General features: G+C 43.7%; 1 protein-coding gene across 1 annotated transcript in view; it reads right to left on the reverse strand.

The window, feature by feature from the left end:
- The window catches only part of LOC121300803 (trinucleotide repeat-containing gene 18 protein-like), a 41,899-nt gene that overhangs the window by 14,741 nt on the left and 2,686 nt on the right, over nucleotides 1-24,472 (reverse strand). The window contains 19 exon segments of the mRNA XM_041229673.1: nucleotides 283-424; nucleotides 706-855; nucleotides 1,574-1,980; nucleotides 2,465-2,689; nucleotides 6,491-6,781; nucleotides 7,143-7,524; nucleotides 8,315-8,483; nucleotides 8,810-8,926; nucleotides 9,022-9,158; nucleotides 9,560-9,711; nucleotides 10,044-10,985; nucleotides 11,579-11,710; nucleotides 11,713-12,004; nucleotides 12,108-12,292; nucleotides 13,037-13,183; nucleotides 14,324-14,529; nucleotides 15,715-15,817; nucleotides 18,021-19,862; nucleotides 20,954-21,082. Coding sequence (XP_041085607.1) covers nucleotides 283-424; nucleotides 706-855; nucleotides 1,574-1,980; nucleotides 2,465-2,689; nucleotides 6,491-6,781; nucleotides 7,143-7,524; nucleotides 8,315-8,483; nucleotides 8,810-8,926; nucleotides 9,022-9,158; nucleotides 9,560-9,711; nucleotides 10,044-10,985; nucleotides 11,579-11,710; nucleotides 11,713-12,004; nucleotides 12,108-12,292; nucleotides 13,037-13,183; nucleotides 14,324-14,529; nucleotides 15,715-15,817; nucleotides 18,021-19,862; nucleotides 20,954-21,082 — 6,150 coding nt within the window.

Raw genomic sequence — 24,472 nt, forward strand, 5'->3', positions numbered from 1 at the left:
ATAGACAAGGTTCTCTTGCACCTATTCTCTACCACTTGCCTGCCACTCAGTAGTTAAATCTTTGATTTCCTATTTCATATGACTTGCACAAATAGCTAATCCTGAAAGGTAAAATTGAGTCTCCATTTCAATACCTCCCCTCGGCAGTAACTGATGAATGCATGGGTTTAGACGCACCACAGAAACACATACAAATACATGTATGAATATATGAATGATAACAACGGACGGTTTTCATTTGAGGAGGTGGCCGTAAGGGAAAGTTGCTGGGTCTGAACTCACCGGGTGAGTTGGGCCTGTCGATCACCGTACTCAGCGGGACGTTCTCATCTTCAGAGAAGCTACTGTCCTGATTGGGCTCAAAATCCTCGTCAGCGGCCATGCTCTCCATCAGCTTGCTGACTGCACCGCCCTTCACTCGCGCCTGCTGGGAAACGCACCTTTCAATCCTTCTGCCCAACAAAGCCCCCCAACACCAATACTATTGAACTGAACAAACATCTCCTACTGGCTAGTCTCAGGCCCCTCCTTGAGCAAAAGCTAATTGTGCCAACCTGTGGTGGTTTTATGATAACTTAGTTTAGAGAACGCAATAGCACCAATAGTTTTGCGGAGGAAAAAGTCCAATCCCCTTTGGATGTACTTTGAATCGTGAGATAGTTCTTAATAAATATGGCACTGTATTAGGCCCTCAGTCTAATTTACCTCTTTCTTTACCTCCCTCGTCTTCACCTTCACCTTGCTCTTCTTGCTGGGGCTGAGGGGGGAGGAGGCCAGACAGACCCGGCCCTCGCTGGAGGTGCTCGAGTGCTGGGGGGGTGACAGACACAATGGGGTCTCTCTGCCTTTCTTCTTCTAAAAAAGAAACAACCAGTCTAGTCAACTAGAGAGCACACAGTGCATCACTGCACAGCCTGGATCTGTTGGGAGATGGGCCTATATCCAAGCTGCTATCAACCGGGCTATTCACACATCCGTCACCAGAGATTACGTGAGGGGGGCAGTGGAAATAGCAGTCAACCTGGAAAAGGACCAATGGGCCAATCAGGAATGGGATATTTTCAAGTTTCTTTAGCTGATTGTTCTCTGTGGTTTGGCTAAATATGCTTAGGTATGAATAAGTAAAAATAAAAAAACCCTGCATTTCTTAAACTGCTATGCAATGTCGTCGTCCCCTATGGCTACACTATGAAAATAATCTGCACTTCTGTTCCAACCTTTCCCTGCTATACTTTCAAAACCAATTAACTCAGTTGGATTTGTAGAGCAAAGTGCATTTGGACACCTGTCATCCAACGAGTAGTACCTGCGTATGCAAGTGGATGTTTACTGATGTTCCTGTTCAGGGATGGAAATAAGACTCCTACTGCCTCGCAGTTTTACTACAAGTTTGATTAGCCATTGTGTATAGGCAACAAGGTCAGGTGTGTCTTATTAAAGTCATTAGTAAAACCAGGAATGGCTCAAACTGCTATGGAACGGGAGTCTTATTTCCATCTCTGCTGCTGTTGATGTGCACCAATTCTAAAACAGATCCAAGTGCCCTGACAATGAATGCAAAACAGGAACATACCTTGCCAAGGTCTTTTTCCTCCTTTGGCTTGCTGGCTTCCTTTCTGGGGCTCTGCGGCACGGCTTTGGGGGAGCGGGCCGGTTTGGCACCAGCGGGAGGGCTCGTTCTGGAGGGAGAGAGGGGCGTGGCCAGAGTGGCGTCGTGAAGGAAAATGCGCTCGCTCCTCCGACGCGGCCAGCGGTCGTCGTCGCTCACCTCCTGGCCGAACTCGAAGCTGAATTCCTGGGGAGACTTCACCTTCTTCAGCCTCTTTTCTTCCAGCTTCACCTTGTTGGAGCCGGGCAGCTCTCCAGTCATCCCCACAAGCACAGCCGAATCCAGCAGAGGCTTCTTGGAGTGAAGCAGTGAGGAGGCCTTCTTCTTAATCTTGACGTCACTCTCCGAATCTGTGTATTCGAATTCAGTCCCTAGTAAGAAAGAGAGAAACACAGCTCAACTGGTATGGAAAGACTTATTTTTCAATCCGTGTACAGCCATCGTTGAGTCGAAGCTGGTCGCACACTCCAAAATTTCCTCTTTAAGACTTGACTGGTAATATTAAATTCCTCTTACATTTTGTTTAAAAAAAATCATTATTATTAAAACAAACATTCTGCATTTTGACAGTGTGTCTTCATCAGGTGTTGCAGCGATTGAGAAAAATAGATAGAGATAGACAGATTGTTTTGTATCATAGAGGTTGACACATAGTTGGATATTTTCTTTAAAAAGGGCCTTCTGTCCAGCAATGGAGAGCATTGGGGTGGTGGGGGGCTCCTACATAGATGAGAGAGATGCTCTATGCTGCTGTACCCTCAGAGATATTCAAATTTAAGAAAACTTATTCAAATGGAAACTAAACTATGAGAACACTTGTGGTTTGGCAGTAAGGAACTGGGAACCCATTCCTACCCATGAGGCTCTGCCTTTCTTCCTTCTTCTTGGCTTTCTGCTTGGCCTCCAGCTGAACGACAGACAGTGGAGGAGCGATGATGGGACTGGGCATGGCGCTGGCAGCAAACCTGGCCAGCAGCCCCAGCCCGCTCTCATCAAGGCTGGGTGAACCGAGGCTGTCGCTCCCATCCAGATCATACTCCTCCTCCTCCAAGTCATCATCATCCTCCTCTGAGGTATAATCTGCCATGCAAAGAGCGAGAGCTTAGTTCATTTCTGGGGCTTTTGAGGCTATTACACAAGCTCTACAGCAAAATGAGACAAGCCTTTTTAAAAAAGGTCAAATTCACATTATAAATACTCTATTTGTATAGGTAATGTTAGCGGTACATGGTGCTTGGCTGGTTAAGGTTAAGTCTGCAGACATTGTTTTGTTTTTTGTAAATGCTTAGTTGCTGTGTCACATGTAAAGTTACGTTTTAAAAATGGACCAATGTATCATTTTACTTTGACCGGATTTAATGTGGTTTAGATTAAATTCAACACTATTTGTATGGAGTGGGTTTTTTACTTTATATTTAAAAAAAGCAACAAAAAAAAGCATGCAGGTATAGTCATGCAGAACAGATGCAATTTGAATCACAATGTCACCTACGAGAATTATCACACATGCACTTTCTACCAAACAACTGTGGACATTTTAAAGTTCCTCGCTGACTGCATACGCCAACATGTTTCGTATCTGTCACAGGATCGTGGAACTGAAGAAACTGATGTAGTGTTCCATGTTTATATAGGCGTTTCCTCGCTAGTGAAAAAAAAAAACTAATAGAACAGCTTGATGCTGTATGGTGGTCCCAAGTATGCTGGCTGTGAAAACCAAATTAAAAACAGTTCTTTATTTGGTTTGCCGTTTAGCATCCATCAAGAAGTGAAAGACACGTGACATGGAAACAACTGCGGCTGGTAGTCGTATGTGCAAAACAGTGGGATGGACGAATTCAAAAATAAACAAAACAACCGCAGCGTACAGAAACTCGTAACAAAAAAAACAAAAAATCAATGAAGCGAAGCACATTAAAAGAAAGAAAAGGGAAAAGCTGTCAAACATTTCTGACTGTGGCCAACTTGTGAAGACAGATATTAACGCCAGCTCTGAATACCACACACCTGCTTTTATTAGCAGACGGGGGGGAAAAAAAAGAGAAACATTAAGGAGACAAAGACAGAAACATCATATACAAACAACTGACGTTACACAGCCCTTGACTAGCTTTAGATTGAAAGCCATGAAGCATACAGGTTCATGCATGAAGAAAGGGGATTTGATTTTTTTCTTAAAGCAGATCTGAAGTTATCTTTAAATGAAAACATTTCAAACCTTTAAAAGCAATCAGCATAACAAAATATATATATTTTTTTTTTTTAAAAATCAATGCTTGAGTAAGTACAAGCAAGCCAACAGCATTCAAAGCAGGCTGTGTGCAGGCAGACTTTCAACAGCTTTGGGTCATATTTGGTGTCGTTCAAATGAAACAGTATCATTGCTTAAGTAAATGTAGATTTGGGCGACTGGCCTCTAGCCATGGTTATCCCCCCCCCCCCCCCCCCCCCCACACTCAAGCTTGTCGAAGGAACGCATGAGGTCCTGCGTTCCTAATAAGACGCAAACTATGCTTAGTAAAATCGAGTGCAGCAACTTCTAGCATTACCCTGAAATGAAAACCTGCTGAGGTAATTGTGCAACTCCTCAGGGGTATTTTTCTTGGCGTCTTGAAGGCCCGTTGACCTACTTGGCCTTTGTTTAGGACAGCCGAGTGCCAGACAGAATGAAACGCTGACAACTCAACTAGATTCTTTCTATATACATGCCGTCTCTATTGCCTCTGCATTACTCAAGCCTACACATGAGACCACACTGAAGTGTAAAGTACCAATAACGGGCCTTACTTTCTAAACATAGGAAATTAAACTAAAAATCAGTCCAAATTGGTTTCCTCGAACCATTATGGGTAGTTTTTTTTTTTTTTTTTTTAAGTAATATGTTCTCAATCAGAGCCTCCCTTTTCCTAACTTCATGCCCCTTCATTAAATCCTGGAAGAAGTTTAAATTGGAAATTGACTCAAAATGGGGAAACCCAGCATCCCATTTCTCTCTATACTGTACCTTACAAATTTAGACTGGTTTTCCAAATGAATACGAATTGGTACTAACGATTTGCATTTACCTTGAATAATAAAAAGGGTTAGTCGTGAACACAAAGTCCGCTATGTCAGGTGTTTGTTTTGCACACTGATTGTACTGCAAAGCCACCGATACAAAATCTTAACAGATTCAAAAGAAATAACCATGGCTCTCAGACAAAATTTAAGCCAAGTTCAATTTGAGAGGAAAAAATATTAATTAAAAGGTGAAGTTTTCTCTACGATGGAAATATGAAAAAAAAAAAATAGTATCATGGTTAAATTCAAAAGGGTCACATCAAGAAAGGGTGATCTTCCTACCTACAGAACAATGGCTCTGATGACATGGAAAGTGACCCCACACTGCGCAGCTGTCTGCCCTACTCCCAGCCAATCGCTTTGCTTCTTTTTTTGCAGCGGGATGAGCAAATGCAAAGACCGATACAGACATTCAAAAGCATCATGGGTAGGAGAAGGGGGGCAGAGGTGAAGGGGTGGCCAAGCAGCTGCAAGAAGAAAGCAAGCAATCTAGAAATGCTAGGTTATTCATTGTTTAGTAAACAGGGCAAGCAATTAGAAACCCTATTGTCCAAATATCCCTTCAAGGTAACCAAAATGAAGTAGTAGGTACGCTTTAAATCCAAAAGAAAAAAATAAATAAATAAAAGGAGGTGTTTGATTGTTTGCTGTTCCTTTCCAGAAAAATGTACTACTCAGAACATTTGCAATCCCTATCTGTACTCTATAAAAGATGATGACCAGGTGCATAAATAACCAAGTTTTGCTTGCAAAAAATGATGCTATTATCTGCATGTCTTTAGAATTCCCTGACCTCAGTCTTGCTTACTAATCGTTATCAGGTGATCTCATAGAATGGCTGACCTAACAAAAGGCCATGCTGCAAACTGACGAACACATAGGTGGGTAGTTGCTCAATGCACGTTACTTTGTATTTCAGTGTGTGTCTAAGTTACAGCCCGTTGAGCTGACCGTTTCTTTTTGTCTCATGCAGATATTGTTAATGTGGATTTACTTAGTAAAAGCAGTTAGGTAAAACGTATTAGTCTGTAGAAAGCAATGCCCAGATCATCATGTTACACCCCATGACACTGAAATGTAATCTGTGTTTACTTTACTACCACTGATGCTCAAAAGCTTCATCCTTTCAACTTTAGCGTTTTTTTTTTTTTTTTTTAAATCCCATTGTAAGTTCTAAAATAAATGTCAAAAGCCAGTTTTGTAATTTGCTGAACATAAATATATATTTTTGCTTAACCAAAACACCAGCCATGTTTTTCAGAGGTTAACCAGATATTGCTGGTGACTTCGAGATATATATGTTTGTTTTTTTTTCAGATAAAGGGATATTTGAATAACAGAGTGGTAAACTGAATTCGGGAATGAAGTGAAGCAACCTATCACCTAACAGGAGACACAGCAAGAGAGACAAAGCACACTGTTTTAGTTAAAAATGAAATCAACATGTTTAATAAAAGCTTGGTACCAAATTGCAGTATGAACAACAAGCTTTTCACACACGCACACACAACATTTTCTGATTTACAGTTCCACATACGCCTCTCGCGAGGCCAAGCAAAAAAAAAAAAAAAAAAAAAAAAAAAAAAAAGAAAACAACGACTCAAGTAAAATAAAAAAGGCTCTAAAAAAGAGCCAATAACATTATTTACAATATGACAAGTGGAAAAAACAGCAGGCTACGCTGCCAGTATCAAAGATGGCTGTTTCGGTTACCATCAAAAGATGGCACCACCATTTTTTTTCTAATGGGAGGGTGGGGGTGGGTGGAGATACCATCTTTTTATTATTTTTCTGTACATATTGAGGTTTTGCTCTAGTAACCTTGGTCGAATGAGTCCTCCGAAGAGTCACTGAAGGACGACCGGGCCTCGGCCTCTTGCAGCAGTAAAGCAAAGTGCTTGTGTCTCTTCTTGTTTGCCGCCTGTTTTGATTTCAGAGTCCCTGTTGAAGACGAGGAGGACGTGGACAGGCCCCTCTTGGGCGGCTGTCTGCTCTTCGTGGAGGCCGAGCCGTGCAGGCGGGAGGGACGCCCCCTCGATCCGGATTTACTTAACGCTGAATGGGATGGCCAGCCGTGCTTTACCGATTCATCTCCCTCCTCCGTGTCTGTATCTGTTGTAAAGCAGGGCGTTTTCAGTATGTTACGGTTAACAGTACATCACACAGTCTACTTGTGGGCAGCCTGGGAACCAACCCGATAACAAAAGAGCCTTGTTGGAGGACCGCACGTGTAACCTTCACTCAGATTTGTTTATTGAAACCTGCGCAAGAGGAGCTGGTGGTCGGAGAACTAAAAATGTGAGAGAAGGAACATGACAGCTCATATCTAACTTTTCCATGTGAACTTTTCTAACTTGCAGTATCTACTCATTTGATAACCATTCTGTACTTACATGTTTGATAACTATAAAATGTCCAACACATCCCCTTATCCAACTCATTCAGTATGCTTAATAATCCAAAAATCACTTACTGTATGAGTAACTGCTGACTTCTGACCTTGCAGGGGAGTGAGAAGCTTTCAGGTGACCTTTGACTTTCATCCCGAACTCCATCTTCTTTGTTTTGGTGGCCATTTTGTTTTTACCTTCTTTGGAGGACTTCTGCAAGGTGCTGAGGCTTTGAGAGAAGTTTTTCTTCCCTCCCTTTCCCAGGAATTCCATCTCGTGGGACCCGAGGTGTTTACTGCAGCTCCCAAAACTGCTTTTCAATTTCCCTACGGAGCTGTCTGAAAACTTAAAAGGAGACTTGCCGAGTTGACTGAGTTTGGTCAGAGACAGGGCCTTGTCCAGTTTGGTTGCCAACTGCTCCTGCTCACTCTCCTCTTTCTTCTTCTTCTTACTCTTTGTCTGCACCTGTTAGTGAATGATTACAGTAAGTGTTTAGTCTACGTTTCCCCTGAACTCAAAATAAACATTTTTTTCGTACAAAAAAAACAGTCAACTCGTCACAATATGCAAGGCAAGAAAAATAATGTAACAACGTTTCTAAATTCCAAACTGAGAAAATTAGCATTTTTAATTCACATGAACAAACATGTCTTGTGAAGTGTTGGCAAATGTAAAAACACAAAGCATTACAAAGGTGCAATAGCAGAAACCAAGCGTTGGCGGTTTATGTACGTATACTGCGTATATTAAATGAAATGGTATTGCTTGCAAAGGTTATAAACACACCAGGTCAGTATGTGGTCTTACTGTCTGATCTGTCTGTCTATTAAGAATTGCATGTAGCCTACAGTGTGAACAGCTGCCACCCTAGCCAAAGGGAAAAAAGAAGCATTTCTTTGCTGTCAGAATTACAGCTTGATAGAGGAGGTGAGATCCTGGACCGTGAAAGGATAGGCCATCACTCAAGTGGCAGCTGTTATTTTTGGATAAAATAACCTTGATTTCTGGAGTGTTTTTTTAAGCTTGTTAGCACTTAGTTGGACTTGCCTTTTGCTTTTTTTCAGTTGTGTTTTATATGCAAAGTCACAAATACAAAAAACCAAAAACAGACCGACATTAGTCTCAGTGAAGAAGTTGAGAAGTCAGGCTTCTACGTATTCCAGTAAAACTTAGTTCTGGGGAAATCTTGAGATCTAACATACAGCAAATGGAATCCCTGTACTAAAATGTTAAATGTTTATTTCAAGCCACCGACCTCTTCAGAGAAGCTGGAGGAAGCGTCTTCCCAGATCTTGCTTTTTCTCTTCACTTTCACACTCATGCCATCCATCTCATCTTCATCTTCGGCGCTCAGACCTCGGAATCTCTTCCGCAGTCCCTCGCCCGTCTCCGAGTCCTCAGACAGCAGGAGGGTTTTGCCAAGCCTGAGGAGAAATGAGAAACTTCCATTAGACAAAGGTCAAACTTTACTTCAGTGTTTAGAACATGAAACATATTGCTGGGTTAGAAACTCCTAACAGCCCTGCACCCAGTCCTGGGTTTCAAAACTCCCCTTGTTCAAGAATATTACTGAAATGACCAGGTGCAAGGAATGTGAGCAATCAGGCCCCTGCTAATTCTGCACTCAACAGACCACACTGCTCAAACTCTTAGTCCCTCGTCATTTACAGAACAGTTCATGGTAGAACTCCAGTAGGTGCAGCGACGGTACCAGTTTCTAGACCTGCATTACCATAATCTTCATACTTACTTGCCAACCTTGTAGTCACTTTTCCCAACAGGTGGTGAGGAAAGGCCATGCTTTCTCTTTCTGGGCCTTCCTGGGCCTCTCCTTGCCAGACTTCTGTTCTTTTCCTCACATTTCTCTCTACGACAAAAATACAGACCCCAAAATTACATTTTGAGAAATCCTTTAAAAGGAGAACGAGGGATCAAAAGCCAACACCTCGCCACGCCACTCACTCTGCATCCCTGCGTTTCTGTAATTTCGCCAGTTGTTGTTGCTTGTCTTTGTATCTCCTCTGCAACTCGGCCAGTCGCACCCTGTAATTCAGCTCCATGGCATCCATGCCTTCAATGGCAGACTTAATGGAGAACATCTAGGGTTAGGAGCGGTAAAAAAAACAAAACATCATTAACCAACTGTAACCCAACTGATAATCCAGTCACTAACCGCAAAATCCTCCTTCCATGTTCTGCACTTTGTGGTTATCCAAAGCCATGCATCTGTCATGCTTGAAAGTAGATGCATTAAACAAGTTACCTGATAAAGTAAATGGTTACTGCCAAATGCCACTTGTGCTGTAAAAACTTTTCACTACAACAGAAAGCAACACATGCAAAGTCTATCCATCCATCACAAGTTGTTTTATGGTAATACTACTTAGCAAGACTCATAGGTGGAGGTGGGATTTAAAATTCTACAGTAGAAAAATCAACAGAATTCATGCATCGTGATGTTTGAAAGACACATGCTTTGGCAGAAAACACTCAAGCTTACAGGCTCGTCCTTCTTTTGCATCCAGCTGTATTTCTTGTTGGGGTTCAGCTCTCGAGGAAGCTGGATGGTTATTGCAGGCTTGCATGCCAGGGCTTCCATGAACACCTGCGTTCCTGCCACCAAAAGGCTTTCCAAGTCGGCTCGCATTGTGTCTGCAAAAATAAAACGAAGTGGTCATCCGTTAGACCAGGGGTGGCCAATCCAGGTCCTGGAGGACCACTCCACTCCAGGTTTAACAGGTAAAACAAGACAATTAACTCCCTCTGGGTCTGGATGGAGGCTTAAATCGGTTCAGTTAAACAATTTCGAACAGGGCTGGAGCAAAGACCAAGAGTGGAAGGACCAACTTTGACATTTCCCGGTTTAGACCATTCAATTTATTACCAGCTGTATCTAACCACAGCTGAAAGAATGGTTATTTGTAAAATGGCACAGTGGTTTTAACTTGCTTTAGTGTTTGGCTAGTTATAAAAATGCAACTTACAGTTAATCTCATTCTTCCGCCTTTCCAGCTCCAACTCTGCGATTTCACTCAGTAGAGCGATCCCATGAAGGGCAGCGGGGTCCACTGGAGAACAGTCAGTCTTCTCAGGGGCAGAGAGGACAGCCGTTGGGGTATAATGAGTTGGCAGGGAACATGTTTGGGGCAGCTCTGAGGCTGCCACCAAGGCGATCATCCCCGCCATCGGGTCATCCGGACTAATGTTCAAAGTGTCCAGCTGTGCAATCTGAGAAGACAACAAACCCTCCTTGACGGACAGATCCTCAGGTGGAGGTTCTGTCGTACTAGAGGGAACAGCGGAGGTCTCCTTCTTATCAACCTCATTGCACAGTTCTTTAGCTTTTGAAGAACTTTCTCTTTGTATCTGGACCTCTTGCACTTCCGATCCACAATACGGCACTGAATTGTCAAACTCTGCGTGTGCAGAGCATGCCCGTTCCTCCGGCTCCTCTAGAAGTGGCTCCACCTCCGAAGCACAGCCAATCAGTCGGTAGGGTTCGACTGTTCCCTCTCCCTTCTGCAACTCCTTGACCTTCTGCTCTTGCTCCAGCTCATCTGTGTCCCTCTCCATGCCAGACTGGTTTTTCAGCTCTTCTGGGACACTCTTGAGCAGGGCTGTGCTGCCATTCTGGTCTCCAGGGCTTTGCTGGGTTTCCTCAAGATCAGACTCTTCCTTGTTCACAGCGCTTTCCTCCACTGGCTCGGGCCCCATGGCTGGCAGTAAGGACTCCACCATGGCAGGTGGGTGCAGGCGCATGGGTTTAACCTCAACTGAGGCAGACAGATGTTCTGATGTCTCCGCCGGCAGCGGCACATCTGGGGCCAGTCCGTCAGCATCAGAAGCGGCGGCAGGCTGAAGGAGGTAGGGATAGTGGCTACCAAAGCGAGCAGTTATTGATTGGAAAGGATAGCCCTGAGGGATTTCTGCAAAACACACATCAAGACACCAGTTCTTAAAGGATTCAAAAAGGCGATGCAAAAAAGCAATAGGGTTCAACAGACTGAGCTCAAAAATGATACGGCGACAAAAAACAATTAATCGCAGTCATATACTTCAGCACTGCTGTTTAGTGAAAGTTTCATGAGCTATATAGCCTTTCTGACAGCCAATACCCTCAGCACTCTCACACCACACCTGCACGCACATCACCGCCAGTGTAAATGTTTTTATATTCTACACCGAACATATTTTTAAAAAAGAGTTAAGTTCTGTATTCAAAGCATATGCCAGGGGTGCTGTATTCGTTACAACATGATCACAACAGTTTTGTTACCCGATGATGACATTGTATTTCAGCTTCCAGAACAGAAGGTTTGAGACACATGAGATATAGGTGGCTACTGACTGGGAGTATGAATAAAGCTTTAAGACAGTGTAAAAAAAAGTGTCAGCAAAGACAGCATAGTTCTACTACCCCTTCGAAATAACCAGTTCAGCTGGGCATGCTCCCAGTCCATACAATGAGGAGAACAAGGAAAGACGAGCAAACAAAACTGCTTCATTAAGCTTCACTTACCAGGAAATAAGGCCTGGAAAGGCAAAGAGACCTCTTTCTGCAAATCGATTTCTTTCTTCTCCATCACTTCCGGTGTTTCCTCTTTGGGGGGAACAGATGGCTGTCCACCCCCCCTCCAACCCCGTGGGGCCCCCCCTGGGGGGCCGGCGTGGAGGGGTGGGAATAAGGCTGCTGCCTTTCCAGCTCTTCGATTTTGTGTCGGACCTCTGACTTGAGAGCAGTCACGCGGGAGGGCGAAGGGTTCAGCGGCTGGGGCGTCGGGACCTTGCCGTTGGACGTAGACGGAGTGGGGGAAGGCGAAGGCGGTTTCCTGCTATGCAGGGCGGGAGCGCAGGCAGCAGGCAGACCCTGCTTGGCCCCTTCGTGGCTTTTTTTGGCAGCTTTGTCCTCCATCTCAGCTCTGTGTTCACTCGCCTTTAACCTCTCCTGTTTGGGACAAGGAAAAAGGGTGTCAAGAAAGTATCGACTACCATTTGTAGCTCATAAACGAGGCTCATTGTGATGTATACTTCAAGTGGCTGGAACTCACCACTAGCTGGGCGCTTCTCTGGATCTCCATGGCTTGGGCAGCCTGGTGTTGCATCATGTAGAGCTCGTGTTGCCTAAGCAACTGTTGGTGAGAAAGTAACTGAAGCTGGTGGGCATGCTGAAGTGAACTTCCTGCTGGCGGGTACATCGCTGACCACAGCGGAGGTGCCCTCTCCATCAGTTCTGCTGGAATATGGAAAGAGCAAAAAATGGAGACACGCTGTATTAGCAAAAGAAAGCTGTTGGGGGGGGGGGGTCTGGCACATTAAACTCCACATTAAAAGTAATGGAAAAAACCAGGATTTGTGTCCCAGATATCAGATCCACAGCAAATTGGCACTTTCCTTATGGACTTAGCTGAAAAAAAGTCCCTGCCTGTCAGCAGCAACACTGGCCCCTCAGTCCCTTTTAACATAGGACTATGGAAACAAGGACTTCCAGCAGTGCTTGGAGGGGGGGGTCTACATGCTTGGGAAGGACTTAAAAGGACTAGTGGGATCTGAAGAGGAGTATAAAAGGAATATGGGTAGAACAGAACCAGCAAGAACAAATCAAGCAGAGAGGTTGTCCCCCTGCTGTTTCTGCTATGAACTGATAAATATTCTATAATGTAGTTTTGCTAAATTTAGCTCTAATGCATTGAAATCACATGTTTTACCAAATACTTTGAAAATGCAAGTGGGAAAAGTCTTGGGGAGAGAGGTCTTCAGAGAACCCAACAATGTGACCCATGTAAAAGCAAGCATTACAGTATACTCATCTAATGTACCCAGCCAAGCCAGTATAAAATTCACCTGGTGTTCCAGGTAATACCGACACCTCTGTTATACTGCAATACTGCAATTCAAAAGATATTGTTTCGCAATGTATTCCCCCCCCAGGAAACCAAAAATCAATATGCAGTGCTAAAGACAGAACAAGGTGTCGTACCAAAGTGCGGTAGGTGATCTGTTGGGATAACTAACAGCTGCCCTGATTGAGGGTCCCGGGCAAACTGGTAGGGCGAGGGCATGGAGCCAGGCATGCCGGGGTGGTACCCTGGAGCCATCCCTTGGTGAAGTGACGGGTGACCCAAACCTGTTAAAAAACAGAAATACTTTGAATATCCAATATAAAAGGGAGATTTTAGTTTTGCAATATGCTTGCCTTGCCTAAGCCAGCTAAGCCATATTCTTCGCTGTATTTCCAACAACTGCAAATGATTAGTTTGCCTTCTAACTAGTAGGCATGCAATGGCACAAACTTATTTTAAATACATGGACTTATTTTCAGGTGTGGCGTCATCTTATTCACAAGCCTATCCATGCAGAAATCCACAAACCAAAAAGAGTTTCAAAAGCCACATAATTTCCCTTAAAGTCCTGTTTGTTTTGTTTGTTTTAAAAAATAAAAACTGACTCATTACATTATTGTTGGCGTCTGAATTTAAATACTGTAGTCTTGTTTCTACTTCATCGTCTCATGTCTAGACACAAAAAAATAAACTTCCAAAAGCAGGCGGTAACCTGGACTTGAAAGCGTTCTTTTTTGGTTGTTTGTTTCATTTCAAAGGGCTTTTTATACTGCAGAGTTAAAACAGAGCAACAAGGGAAGTATTCTCATCTTTCCTCCCTGGTTAGCCAGACCAACTACGCATTATCAAAAAAAAAAAAAAAAACTTAACTCCTGGCGTTCTAAACGTTTTACCAAGGAAATCTTGTCCTTTCACAAGCACTTCAATCTGAATCAATTGGTCAGCAAAGGGACAGAACAGTTGAAGAGGAAAGCCCTGCACCAGTATCACACACTAGTGGTGTTACAGAGTAGCCGAGCCAGAACGTGCCGGAACGCTGTTGCGTTATTGTTTTCTATATACTGTATGGAGCGTTGGTGTAGTTCAACCAGAACCCACATAAAAAGCTTGTTAAGTCACATGACTCGCATCTCCCGCACAACTGTCTAATTCAGTCAGTAGTAATCTTGGTGCAATGAAAAGAGCAAACTACTTCTTTAAGAAGGTCAAAACGCAAACGAAGACGACAGCAACAGTGCGGACCCAAACACAAACAAAGCTCTTCCCGGAATGGCATACTGTGACCCGGCTATTTATTTGATAATAAGAAAAATGCTCTCTCTATTATACATGTGACTAGATGTTTGGTTCAAACAGTTCTTGATAGTTCCATATTTTAGTGGCATCCCAGTATATTTAGAACCATATCACCATCATGTACTTACCGTAAGGAGAGCCAGCTAGCCACAAAGAGGAGCTGCCTGTGCGGGGGATCCAGTGGTGAGAAGCCAGATGGGATGCAGGATCAGCGGACCATCGCCCTGGGCCAGCCAGGGAAGGACCTCCCGTCACCATCAGGTTTGGGTTCAAGCCATTGGAGGACACACCAGGTTGGTGAATTCGGGCAAAATCCGCCAGCTCCTTACTCTCTCTGGAATAACAACAATAAAGAATAATAATTTAGAGGTTATTGAAATGTAATTTCTGTTGAGCCTCAACAAACGTTTTAGCCAGGATAAAAAGGGTTAAACTACAAGCTTGGAGGCTTGTTTACAGGCTGCACAGAATGGACTTTGCCTGTTTTAGTTCCCACCAATAGAGGCCTGTGTTATGGGAACAGTGAATTCTTTTAACAAGCAGCCTTTTAAAAAAAGAGGACAAACATCCTCTTATCTCTCCCCTCCACACAAGAGCAGGAAAAATAAACTGCTTAACAGCCCTGTGCTTCCATGCTTTTCTGACAAAACTGCGAATAGTTTAAAAAAAAAAAAAAATTCTACATATTTTTACTGTTCTTCCTACACGCCTGAGCCGAGCTTTGTCATAACAGCAGACTTCAAACTCTCCAGACTTCAGTGTTTGCATGAAAAAATTAAAAACTTCCATCTCCAAAAAAAAACACAACCCTGGCTGCTCACATGGCGGGCCTTGTTCTTTAGTTCTCTACTTTGTAAACCAAGATTTTCTTTAAATCTGAGGCTACCTGGCATTCTTCTCTGTAGTTCTAATTGTACCCATTTGATGTCCCACTTATCCTCTGATTTCAATAAAATAAGTAAACATGAATGACATAAAAAAAAAAAAGAAATCCAGTTTACAATATCTATCTGCCTTTGTTCTTATTCTTTGACCAATTTATCTACCATTTAGTTTTGACCACAACACTGCATAAAAGGATAGTCTGGTATTGTTTTCCAAATGCTCTTGATGTTAACATATGTTAACATTAACATTAAATTTTAACATATAAGACAAGAGTATTTGAGGTTTCACAACACTGCCATTCACAGGAGAAATTCAACATCAATCAACATCCTCCAGAAAAGTAACCACAGGTGTGAACCAGTCACATGGCCAACCCAAACCAACACATTCCAAATGTCTGAATACGATAAGAACTGACTGTGGCGCCTCTTCCAAGCTGTATTTGCCAAGACAACAAATAGAAATTGTTTCAGCACTTTGGCATTGGGTAGTGCTTGCCCCAGCTATTCCGTGCTTTCACGTGCCAGCTTTCAACATGCTATTATACAACGGTCTCATCTCATTACCATGAGCAAAACAATACTTAATTAATGCAAAAGGGCAGAGCCGCAGTTCCAAGTCTCACACTCACCGGAGCAATTTCTCCTGCTCGCGCTCCAAGCGGCCTGCCAGGAGACGGTCGTCACGGTGACGACTCCGGTCATCCATACGATCCTCCTCCGCACGGCCAGATCCTGAGGAGGGAGGAATGACGGAGTTAACCCTTTAGTGTGCACCACTGGGCTTTCCACCAGGTGCGCAGTGGCACAGTGCACAACTAGAACTGACTTAGAAAGACAGTCAGTGCATAAACACAACCACAAAACTAGAACTTAGTGTGGAGCGTCAGTCCAGCAGGTACAGTATATGGCTCTGGGGCTTTGACAGAGTCCTGTAGTAAATGCTGCAAACAAAACATTTTGTAGCCAATCTATTTTAAGTGTAACCTAACACTGAAGTAAGTCCCCTTGCACCAAAGCCCCACCTAGCTGTCATACTGGGTGCATACAGGACTTCACCAGTATATTGTGGCACCTCTGTAATTAGGTTGCACCTATTCCAGGTATGCGTTTTCTAAAACTACTGTATAAAATGTTCACAGAAGCCTAAACCAGTGCTCACGGTGATGCACATTTCAAGCATAGCAGGATATGTAACCTTGATCGTAGTACAGTGCTTCACCTAGGATTCTGAGGGATCTGTAAATATCAATGTGACTATACCAAAAAGATAACCTATCTACTTTTCTGAAGCAAGTTAACTTCCCTGTACTTCTAATGCTGCCCTCAAGAGTCAAGCGTTGAGCATGTTAAACCAGGGTTAATGTTCTAATAGGATCTCATTCAACAGTGACAGATATAGCAGTTTTATTTAGGATCAGACTACATCTGGATGCAAGAACAGTACACAATTTAGTTTGAAAAAGTGAAAAAGAGTGCAATCAGCTACAACTGTATGGATATACAACCTCAGGATCTTAGCTTGCAAAAAGCATTTTTTATGCTCTGTAGATCTGCCACTGGGAGTTTAAAACAGATATGACATTCTGTTAACGGAATATCAGAGTGCCTCAGCATTAGGTGCAAAAAAATCAAAAACGACCACCGAAACGAAAAGCATCCATTTTATTAGACGCGCCATGGCAGAAGCTTTAAAAGCATTCTAGGTTTAACACTTTCTTGGTTGACAATTTTGATTGTGCTCCGTTAATACCTGTCGATTTTAGGTTTTATCACTTAACGCTTGCACAAAAGAATGTGCAAGAAAGACTCACTGAACATAGTGAGGCCTGTCTATCTCAATGAATGGACATTTTGTTTCTGTATTAAATGAGGCGTAGAAAGAGAGAAAGCAGATCTCAATCAAGTATGCATAGAGGAAAGATCCAGGCCGGTTACCTAGGTAGCCAAAACCTAGTCCTAAATACCACCATTTCACTCTACAAATACTACAGATTAGTCATCCGAATCCAGTTCTCTCATTTAAATACTCTTTAAATTCAAACATCCTACTCTCAGCACAAGTAGGCTAATGTTATTACTACAATCTCCTGGCACAACGGAGGAAATAAATTAATGCTTTTTCTCGCTCTCTCTCAAGGCTGATTCTATTGCTTAGCAACAAGCCCAAATGCCTATTAGAATTCAGCCCTTGTTTGCAGCTTTTAGTTCTGCTCAGTAAATTACATTTAATGCAGGCAGGCAGTGTCGTAGTCACTGAAAGGCTTAACAAACTGTTCCCTATGCTGGCAAGGCCTAGTGTGGGCTGGGGAGGCCTTAGCAACAGAGAACTTCACAGACAATGGTTTGGGCTGTGCAGGCCGCGTGATGTCTAGCCTGATGAATGACCGCACAGCTGCTCGGAGGGAAGGAAAGGAATGTGTTCCCATTTCTCCACTCCTATGGTGCTGCCAACATTAAAAAGTCACATCTTGTGGGAAACAAGGGCAGTCACGTGACTTGGCTACCGTAGTATAAAGGTGTATCACAAGAGCAGTAATACAAACACTGAAGGAACTGTCTGCTCTTTCAATTTACCTCAGAACACAAGTTACCATAAAGCATTTTCCTTGGCCGAACATATGCCAAGGCTCTTCCAAACCTATGTAAATGTTCCAAAAGGCGCCAAGAACTTATTGCCAAAAGACTGGATGCCAGAAGCCATGCTGGTTTCGTCCCACTGTTTTCTTGTGCCAAACACATCTTACAACCCTACAGGTTTCTAATCTTTATCTACCGCCCCAAGACTACAAAAGGCAAAACATCCACAAGCCAACACAACACAGAATCCAGTTGCATTTTTGGCTTTAACATTGCGATTGGGTGGTAGATCAAGTCACACATTGTTTCGTCTTACAACTATTACAGAAAATCCTGTGTTTAACAAAAAGCTTCTTACCTTTAATACTGCCCACTGGAATCGATCGTTCCCTGTCCCCCAAGTTAGTGCTGGGCTTGCTGGTGTTGTCTTTCTGACGTGCAACAGCCACAGCAATGCCGACCGGTGGATGCCTCACTTCAACCTCTCCCTGAGACCCAATGCTCTCCCTGCCAAATGACTTGGCGCTCTCTGGCCTTTCAGGGTCTCTCTTTAATTGCTTCCCACATTGCTGGGGTGGGAGATGCTGAACCTTGGACACTCCAAGCGGATTAGCTTCCAGCTTCATATTTCCCAGGCCACCAAACGGGCTCCTGATCCCGCCGTTGGGCCGCGTGCTGGTCTCCTTGGCGAAGTTACCACTGTACTTGATCAAGCTCTGCATGGCAGAAACTTCTCCATGAGATCCCGGGTGGAGGACCTCAGAACTGCCTCGGGAGTTCGCGACCACGGTGGACCTCTGAAGACCAGAAGGGTCCAGGTAGGCCTTCTTGCCTTCCTCCTCCCCTCCTCTGTTCCCATGCCCATGCTGGGCAGCAAGCGCAGCCATCTGGTTGGTGGCATAGCTGCCCATTTCAAAAGGCTTCCATTTGGGCTCCGTCGGGGAAGAGTTTTTAAGCTGGTGCTGATCCATGTGGATCCTGGAGGAGTCCATCCCGTTGTACATTTTGCCAGAATCTCTCGCGGCTGCCCTTTGAAGCCTCTCTCGCTCTTGGCTACGAGCTTCTGCCTCCAGCACCATTTTCATCATTTCTTTGGATGTGGCGCTGTTTAAGAGCAAGTCCCTAGTGTCTGGGCTATGGCCAGCTTTGATAGGGAATAATTCTGACTTTGTTGGCCTTTTCGTTGCCATACAGTTTGACATTATAACTGAGCCTTCCTCCCTGAATATTTCCATCCTCTTAACGTCGCCATGCAATGGAGACTCATGTGCGTGAGGTGGCCGCAGAGGGTCTACAAATGTCCTTTCACTGGGGGCCTGCAAACACCCTGGTTTGTTAACATCCTTGTCCCTGTTTTTGTCATTTTTATTGTCCCGAGCCTGTGAGGCTATTTGGATTGGCCCATTTCTCTCATCATAGACCTCAACGGAAGGCACGTACGTAGGCGCGATAACTCTGTGCTCCCTTCCTGGCTCCTTGGCAGAGGGGTAGAGGGTGTACAGGCTGGCCTGGGCGTGGTGAGCGGGAGGGAATGTATTTGAAGATAGCACCCTGGGGGCAGGTTGCGAGCCGTTGATGTGTGTGGACGGACAACTGCAGGAAATGTGCGAAGAGCCAAGCGAAGAAGAAGTCACAACCGCATCGCATTTTTTGGGATTGTCTGCGTGCACGTATGCAGAGGGCCGCATGTTCTCGTCGTGCCGGCTCGGGTCCTTGGCGCACCTCTCCTGCTCAGAGCCCTGGTATCTCACAAAGCTGCTGCTGCCTCCACTGTTGCAGTTGCTCAGAGAGGAGGTTTGCAAAGGGTTCTTAGACTTGGGCTCTCCGCCACCCAAACCGGGCGAGTGCTCACGATAAAACAGAGACGTGTGCTCCCCCATTTTATAAGGCCTGTCCAAGCCACTGACTTTCCTCTCACTCCCCTCCAGTTTAGTGTCCTGAGTGAGGTCCACTACACTGCGAGGCCGGGGCTCCTCCCTGTGCCTCTCTCTCTCCCTGCGAGGGTGGGACAGGTTGAGATCGGTCCTGCAGGATTTCTCCCTGCTCAACTCTCTGTTCAAGTCCTTTGCACTCTTGTGATGAGAAACAACATCTTTCTCCCGGAGGAGGGAGCTCGGCATTTGGTTGGACACTACTCTGGAGATTGCCGTTTGGGGGTGCAAGGCCGACTGTCCTGCATGGCCTGACAAGTAAAACCCTTCTGCAAGAGAGAGGAGAGAAATTACTACCAGCTTAACGAGAAAAAGCAATCTGCATACATTACGGCTCACTGAAAATGCAGAACTTATAATTGGCATATGCAAAGCTCATGATGAACCAGGTGTTCCTTGATATTAAAATTAGGTTTTCAGCAAGACTGGTGAAGTAGCTTTCCTTTTCAAATATGCACAAATGCAGCCAAGTATAAGACTTAGACAGAAACTTTCTTCCATCTTAAATAAAGCAGCTACGGTACCTTAAATGCAAGCTTGCAATACCACCTTGTGTCAGTATCTAACACCATCCTCTAAACTGCTCTTCAATTGGACCAAAGCCTGTTTTTGAAAACCGTGACAAATGCACACCCACAGGCAATAACAAATAGTAAACCACCACAAATAAACAACTCGGATAATTTAGTCTAATTAGTCTAAACCAATTCGTTTATTGTACGTTAAAATGTAAAAGTTGGGTTTTTTTTCCTCCTTTCAGACATATAACAATTTGTAGTAAATAGTTTTGAGAATCTAGAAAAGCAGTTTATAAAAAAAAGTAAAATAAATGAACAATGTGTTTAAAAAAAAAAGATGGATAGATAAGATAGATGCAAGCAGACCTCCATCTGTCTTATTGACCAATGAAAACACATGTTTGAGGAACATCACACGCTCCAGTTGTACTCAATGAGAAAGCACTTCTCTTGATCTGTGTTCCTCCCCAGTTCATTAAGCTCACTGTGGGAGGTGTTTCGACCGGTCACCGAGCAGCAGCAACCCAGATTGCCGGCTCTGTCTGCCTGGCCAGTGTGAGCGGATCAGCAAGCAATCTCAATCACTCTCATGGATTAAACCCTTACTTACAAGGTCTTGATAGTTTCTAAAACTAAACCCAAGAAAACAATTAGCTTTTGCCTTTCCAAAACGGGACTCAACAGAATTCTGTACAAGAGTCAAACTGAAATGGGATTTGACTGGTTCCAGTAGTCTTCCAGTTTGCAGTTGTGGTGTCCGAAAGAGCGAGCCAGAGAGGGGGGGGGGGGGCATTCGAGTGATGACTGATTGTCTGGCTGTGTCGGATCCAGGTCACACTCACCTTTCTGGGACTCGTAGAGCCCGTGCTGGCTGAGCTGAGCCAGGATGGAGCTCCCACTGCTCGGGTGTTCCAGGTGGCTGAGTGGAATGTACGGGCTCGGGTACAGACTGTTTGGCAAGTGTGAGAAACCTGTGGAAAACAGAACAAGAAGAACATGCAAACCATCAAGCAGTGGACAAACCATTAGCATTGGAACAAGAGTTACAATGCTAAGCACATAAATAGTAAAATTATATAATCTTAAATAAATACTTTCACCTGAAGCGGTCAAAATGGAGTAACAGTTGGCATCTCTGAACTATCTTTCCATTGGGATTTAGCACACCATGAAGTATATAGCAGAGCAGTTTTCAGTAAAATGAGCTTTTATGAATACGCACAAATGTGTATTTGAACACACACACTCACATCATTCATCAGTTGTGACACTTCATATTACAAATAATCTAATCTTTGCTGTATCAAAATACTTTTCCTGTGGTCCTTAAAGCACCCCTTTCTGCTTTAAAGTAACATAGACACATATTTTAAGTGCTTTCATAACATTTCAAATGACACAGGCTGAACAGCTTACAATACAGTGAACACACTGTATGTGTCAATAAGCATTCGTTTTTTTGCAGTAATCACAATAAAAAAATGTGAGTTAAGGTCATGTGGAGTATAAAGGTGAAAAGGTGAAATGGTCAATTTGCCCTAAATTCTAGCCAGTGGTTGGATTACCAAAGTGTATCCCCCTGGCTAGATATGCCAATGTTTACCCTAATGTGTTACATTCCTAGTCAAGTATCTTCGGACTTCAGCATGCTGGATACTGAAAAAAAGCTTTTAAAAATGAATTGCTATTCTGTGAAGCAACTAGCTCTCAATTTTATTTATTTATTTTTAAAAAAACACCCCTTTAACGATGAAATTCTAAGTCTCATCTTGTTGCTTTTATGATTACTGTGCCCCTAGGATAACCTCACCTTTCAAATCAGAAAGAGGATTAGGAATACTGTTTTTCCTCCCAGCTATAAAAAAAAATACAAACACTATTTTAGAGAACAAGAGTCATACAGTAGAGACAACAGCAACATGAATCCCAGTTCGTTTTTTTTTTTTTTTTTTTTTTTTTTTTTTTTAAACAAAACAACCAGTGGACTAAAAACTTAACTCTGAAAACCTGCTGACTACTTCAGCCACTACTGAGAAGGTGAATGAAAAGGTTATTGTCATCATTACCTAGCAAAGATAGCCAAAGGATTCATTTGTTTAGAAAGCAACCAATTTTCGGAGCACACTGATGAACAACAGTCATAAGATGGGATCAGTGACATCACAATATCAAGAAGGTGACATACAGGTGCCTTCAGGGTAAATAAATAATTCAATTAATAAATACATTCATTGCATAAAACTAAGCACAATGCAGCGCTGGCCTCAAATATGCATAAGGAGGGGATGGATATCTTTGTTACACCTGGAAGGAGGGGGGGGGGGGGGGGGGGGGGGGTATGATAGTGAAGATGGAATCAAAGCGCAGATTTCTCAAATTGCACTGATGTTGCACACTCCTCAATTCCATTAACATTCTGCCTCATCTCCCAATACAAATTACACCCTCTGTCACAAACTGACAATAAGGTCCATCTACTCAAAAGTGGTCCAAGATAATGGAGGACAGGTCCTGGCAGGGTGAAAGGCCGGAGGTCAGGGTGCATTAATGATCATTACCAGGGGTCGTCGTCAGGAGAGACTGTCATCAAGATACTCAGGAAACAGAGATGAGTGACAGTAATCAGCGAGAGAGAGAGAGAGAGAGCGCACAGGCTGGGATTATTTGTAGATGCCTTTCTTCTGTGCAAGCGAAGTGATTGAAATAAGGGGGGGGGGGGGGGGGGGGGGGCAAACACAAGATGGAGCAACTGAGAGAACATATCTACACCATGCTGCCGATACAAACCGATATATACCACGCATTAAGGGAATCAGCATTTTTAAAAGCTGCCACCAGATTCGTGTTGAGACGAGTTACTGTACTCCACAGGTTAATGCCTGTCAGATTCCTGCAGAGACTGTTTCCGAACGAAGCATGTGCACCACTGCCCTGACAAATGCACGGCATTGCTATTCTACATCAGTCACGTGCTTCAACAGCCTGAACAGGAATGTACCGTTTCCAGACGGGAGGTTCGAGAGCAAGTATTATCTTCACCACAGCCTGTATGGTAATGACGCCAATAAATGAGATTTCTTCAAAGATTACCAGTCAACTGGAATATAGATATGAAAAAAGATAGTGCTTTGGGAGGCTGCATGTGTAATGAAACACGAAACTGCCAAGTAGAAGCTTAGAAGTGAAGCAAAGAGCGAGAACTGATATGGTTATTTCTTATAGTCTGGAACAAACACTCACTCTAAATAAGTACTGCAGTAGAAATCTTCCTGCTAGTTCTGCAGCAGACCGCGGTTGTTCTATTAGTACTGCATATCATCAAGTACACAAGTCTGTGGTTCAGACCTGGGGTCAAATACAATTGCAACAGGATTGTTTGCTGAAATTGCAATTACAACCTTTCTGAAAAAAGGTTGGGCAGGGTCACTTCCTGAAAAGGCTAAAGGGGAGAGGCCGGGTCTGGGCCTAACGCGTCACAGATCATTAGTTGGGGCCTACCCCTTCCTTTACAAAACAAACAAAACAAAAAGAGATCAACCAGCTTGCGATTATTTGCACAAGCCAGGCAGCCTTCTCATCTCCCGGACTGCCTTGTTACACACTGCCGTCTCCCTCCATGTGCTCCCTCTCAGGAGTTGAAGCTGGGACAGCTCCTTTATCGTTACTTTAAAAGCTACATTTTCTGCAACCTGCATGAAGACTGTCTTTCAGAAAATTAATGAACTGCAGCCTAACTTCGCTACAGTAAATAAAGAGGTTGATCTATACTGCAGTTCTAAAACTAAATGCAGGAAGGGGTAATAAGCCTTTTGCTCCAACACTGAAAGAAAACGGAACTTTCCTTTTATTCGAAACACATTGTGGCAGGATAGCACTGCGGCCCAAGATGTTACCGGCAGGGGTTAGAGACTCGGAGACAGAAGCTGCAGTGAAGCGCTGTTGCACACAATTATTTAACAAACACAAAACATGAGGGACAAAATAGAAGTTTAAACAAAATACATAAACGTAACATGGTCTGGGCATTCGCTTTCACAATAACCCACATGTCAAAACTCAGTAAATTCCCTCTACCTAACAAAGGATTAATCCCCCCCCTTCCCTTTATATAGGTGGCCATTCTCCAATTAGCACTCAATGACCTAAATGGGGAATGGCCACACCTGTGATTTTTGGCAGGGACAGAATTAACCCCATCCCTGCCAAGCTTACATTTCCCCTGACTATTTACAGCAGGATGGCTTCTGCCTGCCCACACACAAGCATGTATTTGGCTGCCTAACGTGTGACTGAGTGACTGGTGGTGATGTGAGAATCCACATTAATCTAACTGTTAGCAGGGCATTCAATCAACTGCAAAT

The sequence above is a fragment of the Polyodon spathula genome, chromosome 26, assembly GCF_017654505.1.
Source record: "Polyodon spathula isolate WHYD16114869_AA chromosome 26, ASM1765450v1, whole genome shotgun sequence".
Classification (NCBI taxonomy): domain Eukaryota; kingdom Metazoa; phylum Chordata; class Actinopteri; order Acipenseriformes; family Polyodontidae; genus Polyodon; species Polyodon spathula.